Source organism: Amphibalanus amphitrite, unplaced genomic scaffold (genome assembly GCF_019059575.1).
Source record: "Amphibalanus amphitrite isolate SeventyFive unplaced genomic scaffold, NRLGWU_Aamphi_draft 000039F_arrow, whole genome shotgun sequence".
Taxonomy (NCBI): domain Eukaryota; kingdom Metazoa; phylum Arthropoda; class Thecostraca; order Balanomorpha; family Balanidae; genus Amphibalanus; species Amphibalanus amphitrite.
This window is the reverse complement of record NW_024881535.1, coordinates 1461154-1474164: the sequence shown is the minus strand read 5'-3', so window position 1 is coordinate 1474164 and position 13011 is coordinate 1461154. Positions and strand designations below refer to the sequence as shown.

The window sequence follows — 13011 nt, the reverse complement described above, 5'->3', positions numbered from 1 at the left end:
CTCATATGCTTTCTCTCGTTTTCAGTCTCTCACAGCAGATGTTCGAAGTGACCACCTTCGCGAGGCAGGTACAGAGCGACCAGCTTGGCTGCTGACAGGATAGCCCGCTTTTATGGCTCACACAGCCTTGCTGATCGCTCTCTTCAGTTCAGAGGCTTTCTGGACCTTCCTTGTAGACCTGGCCCTTGAGATGACCCCACAGTAAAACATCCATAGGGGTCAGGTCGGATGAGCAGGTAGGACAGTTCCGACTGGCACCGCGGGATATCAGCCGGTCACCGAAGTGGTTTTCGATGCACTTGAGCGTTGTTTTTGCGATGTGAGGAGGCGAGGCGCACCGTCTTGCTGGAACCACATAAGGTCTATTGAGGCTGCCATGCTTCGTTTGGACTCGCTCTCAGAACTTCCTCAGCGCCGCCTGTAGCATGCGCTGTTGATTGACGGTCATGGTGTCGCCGCTCCCTTCCTCGAACCAAAGTGGACCCACGATTCCTTTTCCGCTGAGGGCACACCATTTCGGTGGCCTTGCTGCTGTGCAGTGACTTCTTTATCATCTCATCTCAAGGGCCAGGTCTACAAAGAAGGTCTCTGTGACCCGAAGAGAGCGATCACCAAGACTGTGTGATCCATACCAGCGAACATGTGTCGTCGGGCTATCGCGTCAGCCACCATACCGGCCGCTCTGTGCCTGTCTCGCGAAGCTGGTCTCTTCGAACATTTGATGTGAGAGAGACTGAAAACGAGAGAAAGCAAATGAGAGTGATGCCGTTATGAATTTCCACGAAATGTACTCTCGTTTGGTACCATTTCCAGTCACATGCATGCAATAATGCATGTTTTATGCGAGTTCAAAATGTTTCCATCCTTTTTGGTCCACCCTGTATATAGTGACATGGAACAAGTTCGGGTTGGGTGGTGTGGTATGTCCTTACTTTCTCCCTGAGTGGTCATTTGTGCGATTGTAAAACGTTGCAAGTAAAAGATCCGCATTTACCAGAAATGAATATATTTTTCAAACCGAAAATTGTCTGAACTATGACAATTACACGGATCCTCATATTTCAAAAAGAATATCGACCGTGAAGTAATCAATGAAAAATATGTTGACATGTTTGGTCAAATGATAGCCAAGTTATTTAATGGTGGGTCACTGTCTTTTATATTGTTCACTTTTTTCTCCTACCCAATGTCCATTCCCTCCCTTGCCCCCCCCCTCCCCATGACCCAACACCACGGCGCCGTGCTGGCTGTGGTGTGCATGCGAGTCTGCCATCGGCCGCTCCCGAGTGGGTGGCAATTCCCGACTGGCGGCGGCTGGCGTAATGAACGCACGACATGTCCCGCCCCCTGGGTCAGAGGGGGACGGGGGGGGTGACCACACCCAGCCACACCGCACGGCACTGGTCATAGGTCAGAGGCCCGGTAAGGCAGTGCTAGAGAGGCTGTCATGACTCATGACCAATGACAGGGGCAATTGAGTTAGGAGACGTTTGAGTAATGGCACGAAATGAGACGACGGCTTAGAAATATCCATTTCCGATTCTGCTTTTGATGAAAAACAGTCCACAAAATGGCCCGTTGAGATAAAGACGCTTATAGAAAAAAAAACTAAGAAAATGAAAAAAATCCGATGCGATCAATTATGCTGGCAAAACTGGCGAGAAGCGACTATCATATTATCCAAGCCGCCGTCCACTTCAGCCCGAGCCAAGCGCCGCGAAACTGCCTGTCTGGGTAGACTGTGCCGCCGCACTCGGCTGTCTGCGGCACAGCCTATACAGACCAGTATGGAGAGAGATAGGCCCTCCGGCCGCAGCTATTGTGTGGAAAGACGAATGGAAGGGTGACGTGCCTTATCAGTTGATGGTCCGCCTCTTTTACGCTGCTATCAGTTAGATCTAATGCTTCTTTTTCACGCTGAGGCTTCGCCCAAAAGTTGTTTTTGTTTCGTTGCCGCAAGCTCGACAGGTCCCCAGATAAGCTCGGCCACAAAGACAGGCTTTGGTCCGAAACACGGGCTGCCCTGAGAGCTTGAACGAGGATTTGGAGTTCAGAGGGATCGCAGAAGGGGGAATTCCAGCCATTGTGAGCCGCGGGTCTGTCAATAACAAAGCATGTAGCCAAACAGAAGATGATGAACTTGTAGCCAAACAGAAGATGATGAATTGAGTGTAATTTCATTCGATGAATCAAGATACAAAGAATGAGCAATATTTTTTAGTTGAACATTATTGCCGCAAGAGAAAGGCGGTGAATGACTGGCTGAGTGCGCTCATAAAGGTCATCATCTGCCACGTCAAGTGCACTGTACAAATTGCATTTGCTAGCGATGGCGAGCAAAAGCCAGGGCTTGAAATAGTAACAACTCCATTTCTGTCCCGGACACTTGAAAGCAGTAATCTGTCTCGCAAGGTACCGAACTGGCAGCAGCAAAAATAATATTATTATTTCGATAACTGAAGTCATCAATCTTCATTCCTCGTGAACACCTGAAGTCAAACACGTATCGCAGCGTCATTTCTGTGCAGCTACAAGTCTTTCAGTAGCACCCACCTAGTGCTCATTCTGCCATGATATTTGCCTGAATTCAGGTCCTCCCTCACCGCCAAAATCCTTTAGAGCCAGAGAGCGCTTTCACAAGTCTAAACGCCACCAAAAGATCCTGGGAAAGGCGGTGGCAGCCACATAAAACCCGGTCCATCTCGACTCAGCTGGGAGACTTTCCTGGCAGCGTGCCTACCTCGCTCTCCAGCGTGATTGATTTTCTTCGTCTCCTGGCCGGTAGGAGAGGTCTGGCCCATTGTGCTGGCAGCCTCTCGACGCCTCTCAACCCTCCTCGGCGGTAGAGCACGCTTCACACCGACCTGGGCTGGTATGGAGGATGGTGGCACGGAGCTGAGAGCCGCTGAGGTGAGAGGACGCTGGAGGGATTCGATGGATTTAAGATGACCTATTGATTGACATGTACGTACCATGGCAGAGGAGGGATAGGTACCTAAAAACCATTGGTTTATCAATTAATCACTGTTCTGGATACCTAGGAAACACAATAAGAAAGCTGCAGAAAGGTAAATATGATGAACACATTAGGAGTAAGTTAACAACGTTTTCTTTTGACAAACATCAACTTGAATACCATACGCCAATCGACATAACATCATTCTTTCTTCATATCCATATCCCAAGATTCCCGTTGATTTCACAGAAATACGTGTAGCAAAGAACACATTAAATGGAGGGAAGAAACTTCGCAACACATCTTGCTGGCAGTTTGATTTTTGTTTATTGACAAACTGAAAGGCTTGACATTTCTAACGAGATCAAATTTGGCCCGTCACTCATGCTAAGTGTTATTGAGAACGCTATCCTATAAATTCGAAAACCGAATTTCGTTCCTGATCCCAATATAAATGTAATCATTTTTCCACCCTCACTCAGCTTTATCTTTCCCTCTTAGCATGCAGAAAGCACGCTATCCTACCTAGCGCTTTCACGAGGGAGCTTGCTAGTCTCTGGCTCACCAGGTCTGCATGATAAGCTTCTATTTTTAGAGTCCACCCGAGTCGCCGTCCTTGTGTGGGGCTCTTCCCAGGTGCGGAGATCTCGCATTATGTAGGCGTCAGCTGATTTGGACATGGTGCCTCAGTGCTTTATCGTGGGCAGCCACGGGCCGGCTCAGGACTCGTTTATGGGGAAGCGAAAATCCTAATGGCGATATTGGGTCGAACTGATAATGATAGGGGATGAGGCTACATCCCTGGCAAACCAACCAACATCATTAACTTCAAAAGCAATAAAGCAACGTATTTCAGACATTTAGAGAGGGGATCAAAACTCATCAATTCGCTTCCCTGACTACTCCCCCTGTCTGCCCAATGCTAGTTTCTCTGTCCCGCTGAGAAGCACGTCGAGAGATATATGCGACCACATCTCAGTGTCCCCCAGCCCCCCCCCCCCCCAGCATCCCTTCCAGCGCCCCCACGATGAGTCAGAGAGGGAAACGCACCATTCGTTGCTCACAATGGTCATGGCGGACGCACGCTACATCGCCTCGAAGACGGCTAGCGATGGACGGGGAAACGACACTCCTTTTACAGACTCTGCGACAACGACGGCTATCTGATGTTTTGTTGAAATCACATATATTTGATTAAGACATGCCATGAGTCAATTGATTTTTATGCATTTAAGCCCAAAGTGAAGTGGCAAACTTAACTACGCCCATGCTACTAAACGTGCTAGTTGCATTGCATTGCATTTTGCATCTCACTATCTTCCTCATGTATATGCAGTATGCATCGGTGTAATATTTTAATGCATATTTCAGAAGCATGGACGATCCTTATCCATGCAGGACAAGCCCATCGGTCACCACATCGTTGGTAAACAATTACCAGAAGGGGCTCCCTCATGCCGCAGTGGCCAGGCCGTATCCCGTTCTGTCCCATAGCTCGGGGACAGTGCGGGGGAGCTAATGTGAGACGAACCACCCAGGAGTGGCTGCTGCCCTCCCCTGGGCGCGGAGAATCCACAGGGAGAGGGGAGATACCCCGGGGATAGAGGGGAGCAGGGTGTCAGGTAGTCTAGGGCCGGTGGTTCGTCACTTTGGTGGTGGGGTTGGTGGAGAGATCTAATACGACTATGTAATGGAGGGACGCATAGTAAATACTTTGACCGTGCATTAGCATGGCAGTTAGGTTCAATTATAAAATATAAGTAATTGATGCTATTACAAGAAAAAGTTGGTGACGATATATTTTGCATTAAAAAATATTGGAGAGAATATTAGTAAAAATGAAATGAACAGCAAATGCCTATAAAAAGGCAAAGCAATCACCAGGTATTGTTTGAAATTAAATACAACACAGGTTGACGTAAATCATCGTTTACCATATACGCACTGATTATGAAAAATGTCACACGCAAGGCGATATTGCACCACCAAACACCTCCATGGATCATATTTAACCGCCGCGTAAGTACAATCCGTGGAAATGTGTCCCCATGCTGGGAGAAAGGGCCGACTATCTGAAAAATACGCAGCCACCAATCGGGCCCTCACAGCTAAATTTCGACTATCTGAGACGGTGGGCAAAGAAATACGACTGGCGCCACGTCGCGCTTACGAGACAGTTTATGAGAGTCGCGATATACAGAAATGAAGGCGGCAATAAAGAAACGAGTGATTTACGCGTATGTTTTACATTAGAGAAAGTTCTGAGAAGGTTTTCGCAAAGCATGCCGCAAAGAAAACTTGTTGAAAAGGAATCCAAACGTGTAAATAGCGGGATGGTCACAAGGCATCAGGGAAAAAAGCGAGCAATGATTGCTAGGGAAAGTGAATAAAAGTCATAAAAATGAGGTTAATACTATGCCTGCTACAAATGATCATTTGTGGTTGCCCATGCTAAATCACATTGGCATCATTTTCTAATAAGTTGCCCTTATGCTGATAAAGTCATAACCATTACTTTAAAGACTGGGCTTGTGTGACAAGACCGCCTCATAAATATTGCGTTCAAATCGAAATGGACCCTCTCCCTCCCCACCGTTTCGACCTTCGTTTGTATTCCGACTAAACGCATTCACTAGATTCGGTGGCATATGGTCACTCCCCCACATCACCAATTGCTATCGTAGTGTGACATATTGCTCCACGCCACAGCCCCTTTGAAACGCATCGGGAAAGGCGGTGCGATACTTTCTGCACTATAGACGACGTCATTCATAGCGCACTGACCTAATTATGAGCCATTATATCTATCATATCGCAAGCAGGACCGCCAAGTGCAATTACAAACACAAATATACGCAATTACCTCGAGCGCCATTACTGAAAGCTGTGGACGTCCACAAATTAAAACAGCTTCATAAATAAATGAATTGATCTGTTCGTTATGATTGTGTTATTTATTTGTTGATGAAAAAATAAAGCCGGTTGAGCGGGCTTTGACAACTTGTTTCACAGCAATGTGCATATACTACAGTCGGCAAACGCCAGATTGCGCCTCCGACGACTAGGTTATTCTAAAACTATATAATAAACTAAATCGGTGAATTAGGCCACCGGAACAACACATTCTAAAACGGTCAATCTGTCTACACCCTCTGCACGCTCTATTAATCGCGACGTGTTCAAAACGGGCCATCGACGACTGCGTCCGTTTGCAGCGCGATTTAGGCCGAATCATCATCAATCTTCCTGTCACCACATAAAGCTGAACACAAAATCAACTAAAGCGCTAGCGGAGGCTTACCGAACAGAGCTTTGGCGCTAAATTGTTGACATATTCGGCTGGAATGGTAAAGGAACGTGTAGTAAACACTATTCTACAGCTTATGATGCATCCATCAACGCATGTTTTTTATATAACTTTAGGGAGAAGTTGTTTTAAAATGCAAAACAAGGATAAAACATCAAAATGCATGCTTAAGTACAATTGTTACGTGCTGTGAATTTGAGATAATTAAAACTTTTTTATTATCATATTTCTACCTGAAATGAATTCCAAAATATGTAATAAATGTTAAATAAATGTAAACCGCATGGAAAAGCAACCCGCATGTTGGAATTACACGGTTCCTTGAGCCTGGACTCAACTGAGCCGCGGTTCGAACATGATGGACCGGATGTTCGACGGGAGCAGCAGTCCCTCCCCCCTCCTCGAGAGGAGGTCCAATGGCCGACGGTCCCCGCCCCCCCCCCGTACCGGCACTTCGATGAACCCATTGACTGGCCTATTGTCTGACCGTTCCCAATCACCCTGGTCGGAGCACTTCTCCCATCTGGGGTTATATGAGCAGCGTCACAGGAGCACCGGACGGAAATTACAACAGCTGACGGTGGGGGTTAGAGGACAGAAGCAAGTCACAAGGTATGTGTGCTATACTGTGTGAGTGACCTGGTTAGGTGTGTGCTAAGAAACGGTTTGAGAGAAATGATCTATAAGAAGTATAATTTTTAAGATCAGTTATTTACCATGTCTTCCTTTTACACGAATTCATTCAAATAACGCTAATGGATGGCAAAGCCATTTCATGTGGCATTGTGGCATGCTAGAGCATCACAGACATGACACCTCACTGCTCACACCACCACCAGGCAGCAGTTACATAACACCAGCCATTACACCATGCAACCCCAAACCAGGGATCAATTCGAGATGGCGCACTAGGAAGCTAGTAAGACTAGGTGGCCAAGTGACACTTGAAGGTAGTGACACTGAGCGGCATTTTACACCAATCGGCTAGTGGCTCAGCGCGAACCGAAATCGCCTAGTGAGACTTGAAATCAAGTGGCACTACTATGCATTTCAGACCCCATGAGACCCTGTTTTTCGGCGATAATTTCTTCAGTTTTTGTCTAATCGGCTTGAAATTTTGACATCAGACATTTCAGCTCAAGCGCCGATTTTCATCAATATGGTCTCTTAACAAAATGTCAATATTTAGAGCACTTGTCATAGGCTCGTAATGCTAACTAGATTTTGCACCCGGATAGAGGCTCGTTCGCTACCGCAGCGGATTGGATGGGAGCGCTGGCCAATCACGTTGCGCCGGGCCCAACCAAACTCCGCCCACTGGCCGTGACCGCGCTGGGTCTATTCCGGCTCAGTCGGCGGCAGCACCGCGGAGAGGTCGCACGGGGGCCGCGCACTGGAAACATACATGGAATCGACAGGAAGTGTCTGAGCGAAAGCTTGCTCTTCATCTGGGGGGGGGGGGGGGGGGGTTGGTAACCGCTTCTCCCTGCTTAGTATATCAACACCGATCCAGCTCAGAATATGAAGAATACTCATAATGAGGATATTAACCTCCCCAGAACCAACTTTAACCCTATTCCTGGCGGGCTCCGCCGGGACAAGAAACTGGCGGGGGGGGGGCGATTCGGCCCCCCTTCAGATCTCAAAAACTACGCATCGCAGCGACAAACAGCAAACGGCGTTTGATAGGTTGTTTTAAGATCTACAACTTTTACATAAAACATTTTCAGGTCAGGTCAATATTGAGGTCAACAGAGGTCATCAACGATAAAATGTTTTGGAACTAGTTACCTATATAAATTTTTAACTAAGAAACATAGAGACATAAAACCAATACATTTTTTGTTGCTCTCGCCGAGGCGATGCGAAATAGGTATGTGATGACCTTCACAGGTCAATTTGAAATTTGACCTGAGGTCAAGGTCAGGTCATTCATCAATGAGGTTGTGGGGTATGATCATGCTGCATACCAAACGACGCGCCTTGGCCAGGCGAGCAGTTTGGTACCACTTACAAGTCTTTAGCACCATCATGTCGTGATTTATTGACAGAAAAACGATTTATGACGTCACATGCCCTCAGATGACCTTTGCCGGTGCCCCTGTCAATTAGCGGCACCAGGATCATCACCGATGAGAGAATCTTTCATAATACTGAAAGAATTGGGTGGTTTTGACTCGTTTACACGAAGCAGGAGGCGTTTCAATATTTTCCCATAGGCTTGCAATGTAAAGGTCACGAGTCTGGCCTGACCTCAGGTCACATATATGAAAATTCTGAGATATACAAATTGCACATACTGGTACCCTAACTAAAGCCTGAAGAGAAAAAAATTGATCGGTCAAAAACTCTAGCTCTGGCGTGATTGCAAACTTTTCTGAGGTGGGGTCACCAAACCGCCTCTGGTGACCTGACCTGACCTGACCCGGCAACTTTTTTTGTCAAAATGTGCGCAATGAATGTTTAGAAAAAGTCACCGAGTATGAGCTTTCAGTCTTGCGGCGTTTGGCAATGGCACAAGAAAAACCTGAAGGGGGCCTTAAAGCCCCCCCCCCCCCCGCCAGGAATAGGGTTAAATAGAGAGCTGAGTGATGACTCATGCACTAACTGAATATTAGAATGAATGCACATTCTGGCGCCTATTTAATGGTCAGGTCGTGCCACTATTCTGTCACCTATGACAGCATGCGAAGCCTCTGCACCACTCGAAAATATTGATATGGTTGGCTGCGTCAATCGTTGTTTCTGAAGACGCTGTTATACCTATGCAGAAAATAACAGAGTAGGATGATGACTGAGTCGCGAGCACTTCCGATTGCCTTAGACATCGCTCCATGAGCTGTGTTCGTAACTCGTGAAACGTTGAGAAGGGAGCAGAAATGTGATGTGCGATTTACTGCGCATGGTAGAAATGCGACATCAAAATAAGGGAAACAGGCGCATTGGCTAGTAAAGAAATCGCGTCTTTTTGTGAAACTAAAGTCACTTTTCAAGCTCTCCAATAGTGAGGCAGTAGGTTAAGGTTACTTACAGGTGTTTTAATTATTTGCAGTTCAACACGAAAGCCTGGGGTCAAGTCAGTCCGGACTCCGGTGATCTCAATCTAGCCAATTATAAAATCAAAATGGGTTAGTTCTGAAGGTGTTTATGTTGCACCGCAATCACATGAATCCATCTCAAGCATACGCATAAGCATAATATCTTTCATATTGCAACCACACTTCTTAAATGCTACGGTGTTTACCATGTCTTGCGAATTTGACGTAGGCTGACCGATGTCTTGCATCAGTTCATAGTCACTTGACATCCACGATTTTTTTAAATGACGTTCAATCAAGCAAAAATCAAGTCACTAGCCCTGAACTTATCATTAAAGTAGGTATATCTTTATTGATTGACATGGTGTAGGTTAATTTGCGATAAATGCAATAACGAAGGCTAGTGCGCTAACTACGAGCGCTAATTTCTACTGTATCGTTATTACTGCAACGGCAACTGCAAGGCAGCCACGTCCAATGCGACCCGCCCCGGTCCGGCATACGGCCTTGGGTGCGGCGGCTACTGCCCCGTCGGCTCCACGCATCCGACTGACCGGCCAAGGTCACCGCTCCGTCCGCCGGGAGGGCGGAGCTTAATGGTCACGTGCCTGTGACGTCACGCCTACGTACGGATAGCCTCTACTCCACTGACGGATTTACGGAGCTGATTTTAACATTACGAGGCAACGACAAGTGACCTAACAATTGATATTTTGTGAAAAGACCATATTAGCGAAAATTGGCGCTTGAGCTGAAATGTGCATTGTGAAAATTTGAAGCAAATTGGACAAATATTAAATAAATTATCGCCAAAAAACAGGGTCTCATGGGGTCTGAAATGCATAGTAGGGCCTTAGTGCGCCAACGCGAACCGGCTGCAGGGCCGCGCCGCCGCGGTCAGACGACCTATGACGTCAAACCCACAGGCTCCACCCACCTTGATGACGTCACCCTGTCGGAAGGTGAGGGCCAGCAGATCAGATGTGTTGTGATAATCACGGATAGCGCGCACTTGACAGTTGAACACCGGCTCTGCAACGGAAAATAAAAACAAGGTCAAACAAAGTAATGAAAGATCTAGGATAAGCTCCTTCATGGATTTATATGTACATAGATATAGGCATACTGATGCCCATGGCTCGTTGGTTGACTTATACGACACTTGCCACGCAATATAAACACGACGAAAGCATGAAAGATGAAATCATGCAATAATGAAGTTAGCCTAAACAGGTCTCACAATTGCATCACGGCGATACTCCTCCACATCATAAGCTCCCACTAACTAGCCAACCCCCTCCTGGGGCGGGTGGATGGGGATAATCCACCCTCCCCCTCCCCGGATGACATTTCCTCAGCCACCGGCAGCCGGTTTAATTTGACGCTCCACGCTGAGACGGCCCAGACCGAGTAACGAACCGACTAATGGCGCGGAAATATTTGATATTTCGCCGAAAGGCTGTCGTCGGGCCCTGAAGCTGGCTGCTGCTGACGTGCGGTTAGAGGGCTGCTGAGACGGGCTGGAGGGAGGAATCGTGCCGAGGGGTTAGATACGGACTGAAAGAGGTTGATGACCTGAGGGAATGAGAAGGTTTGGTAAATTTAATAAAACTGCGAGAGCTTAGGGACCTGTAAGACTAAGAAGCTTGGTGGCGTTTGTGGTTGGAAGGGTTTGATGAGCTGACTGACCGAGCTTTGTCCTGAGTCTCTTGAAAAAAAACTGTTGGCCTGGTATTATGCAGTACCGTAAAGTGGGGCTATTTGAGACAGTGGGGCTATTTGAAACAGTATTTAAAATCGCTATAAAATGAAGATCGTTTGATTTATTTGTGATATTTTTGTTCAGGGAGGTATGGAACCGAGCAGTAAATCGTCTGAGCAAAAATCAATCATAAATTTCAAACGGTTTTTATTTTATAGGCATTTTAAAAACTGTCTCAAATAGCCCCACTGTCTCAAATAGCCCCACCTTACGGTATGCACATTTTTGATAAAGCCTCACATCCGGTGAAACAAAGAGACCATAGGAACATATGTGAGCATCTAAATGCACATCTCAAAATGACTATTCCCTCCTGTATGCTCACTCCACAGACTCCGCCAAAACCATCCCTGCCTTTCAACTCCACCTTTGATCATCCCTTTCCATTCAACCCTAGATTCTCCCCGCCTCTCCTCACATCTGACTCCAGCTCCACCGCTGCTCTCCCGCGGCTCGCCGACCTGCCTCGACCTCCGCCGCCGCTGTTTCCTGTTCCATTTGCATTCAGCCGCGGGCCGTCGGCATCCGACCCCTAATCGCCGACCACTTCTATGCAATATGCATGCTCGGAGAGCCATCGTGTCTGGGTTCCGGCTCAACGGTTCAGCGGCTCTGCGCCGACCGTGCAGCGCGCAGAAACGATAGATAAACGGGAATTCATATGCATCTCGGAGGGATGGAGAGGGGGGATCGCGACGCGGGAAGGTAGATGGGGAGGGGATTAGAAATATACAGAGAGACGGAGCCAGATCAGACACAGAGGCGGGGTTGAAACAAAGAAACTGGCAGCAGGCGGCAGCAATTATGTTTATGGGGAGCAATTCATATGCGCATAGTGAATGAGTAAGCACACAGCGTATCGTTGACCACGATTTCTTTCATGTAAAAATACGTAATCATGGATAAAAATAAATACCGAGGATCATGGATAAGGTACAAAGGACACCTGGCTAAATATTTTCATCAAGCTCGCAAACGTTACTCTGACACATCCTAGAAACTTTGTTGCAGAGGCGCCAGGCTTCGCGCACCCCACAAAAAGCCTTCTTGTCATCCGGGCCGTTCGCATCACCGCGCTATTATCCCAGGATTTGATTAGTTGGCGTCTGGACGATAAATTAGGGAGCGAGATGGGCGTCTCGATCCGTTCGGCTGACTGGGAAGAAGTATGGATTAGCCACACATCACCGGGTGCGCGTTACGAGGCGGATGGGACGGGAAAACGGTGCAGCGCACGGAAAACGACGACGAAATGGTGCTACCGATGGGAAGGAGATGTGACGCTTCCGCCATTCATCGGTGATAAGCTAGGAGGATAAAGGATGCACAAATATGTGCGTAGCTAAGTAAGAGCACTCTAATGGGCCTGATCATATGAGGAGTTGAAAAGACTCAGTCATGAGGATAATGTTCATAGGTACGTCTGAGTATAACTTTCGGAAATAGGTTATTTCGTTTGCAGCCCAGGGCTCTCAGCCTGGCCATATTCGGCAATAAGCATGTTAAAGTCCATGGAAGCAGCGTGGGTGAGCCATTTGAATCGCATGAATAAATAAGTCGCCAGATTCAACTGCATGTAAAATGCGCCCAAATTACGCTTGAAAGATGGTGCTTCAAGATATAAATTCAAGAGCATTTCACTGCACCCACGCCACAATCAGCCCACACTCATACAATCACACCTAAACCCAACTGCCACCCACTTCTCACTACAGAACATAATCGCCTCTCATTTCCACCCCCGCCCGCCCTATACAGACGCCCCAAATTGACCCAGCTCACGTCAATCGGCCGCATTTGTCACCTGTGCTGCACGAGCCCTCCGGGTCACCCCCGCTCGTATCAGAGACGCTATTCGACCCAGAGACGCTTGGCAGTCGGCGCGACTTTGCCCCTCCCCGGGGGTGAGCACGCTAAGTGTTGCCATAAATCCACCATGTGTAAAATG

The 13011-nt window shown here is 47.5% G+C and overlaps 1 protein-coding gene across 1 annotated transcript in view; it reads right to left on the bottom strand.

Annotated features, from left to right (window-relative positions):
* The window catches only part of LOC122374539, a 93706-nt gene that overhangs the window by 8347 nt on the left and 72348 nt on the right, over nucleotides 1-13011 (bottom strand). The window contains exon 4 of the mRNA XM_043353350.1: nucleotides 10239-10333. Within this exon, the coding sequence (XP_043209285.1) occupies nucleotides 10239-10333 (95 nt within the window). The remainder of the gene's footprint in view (nucleotides 1-10238; nucleotides 10334-13011) is intronic.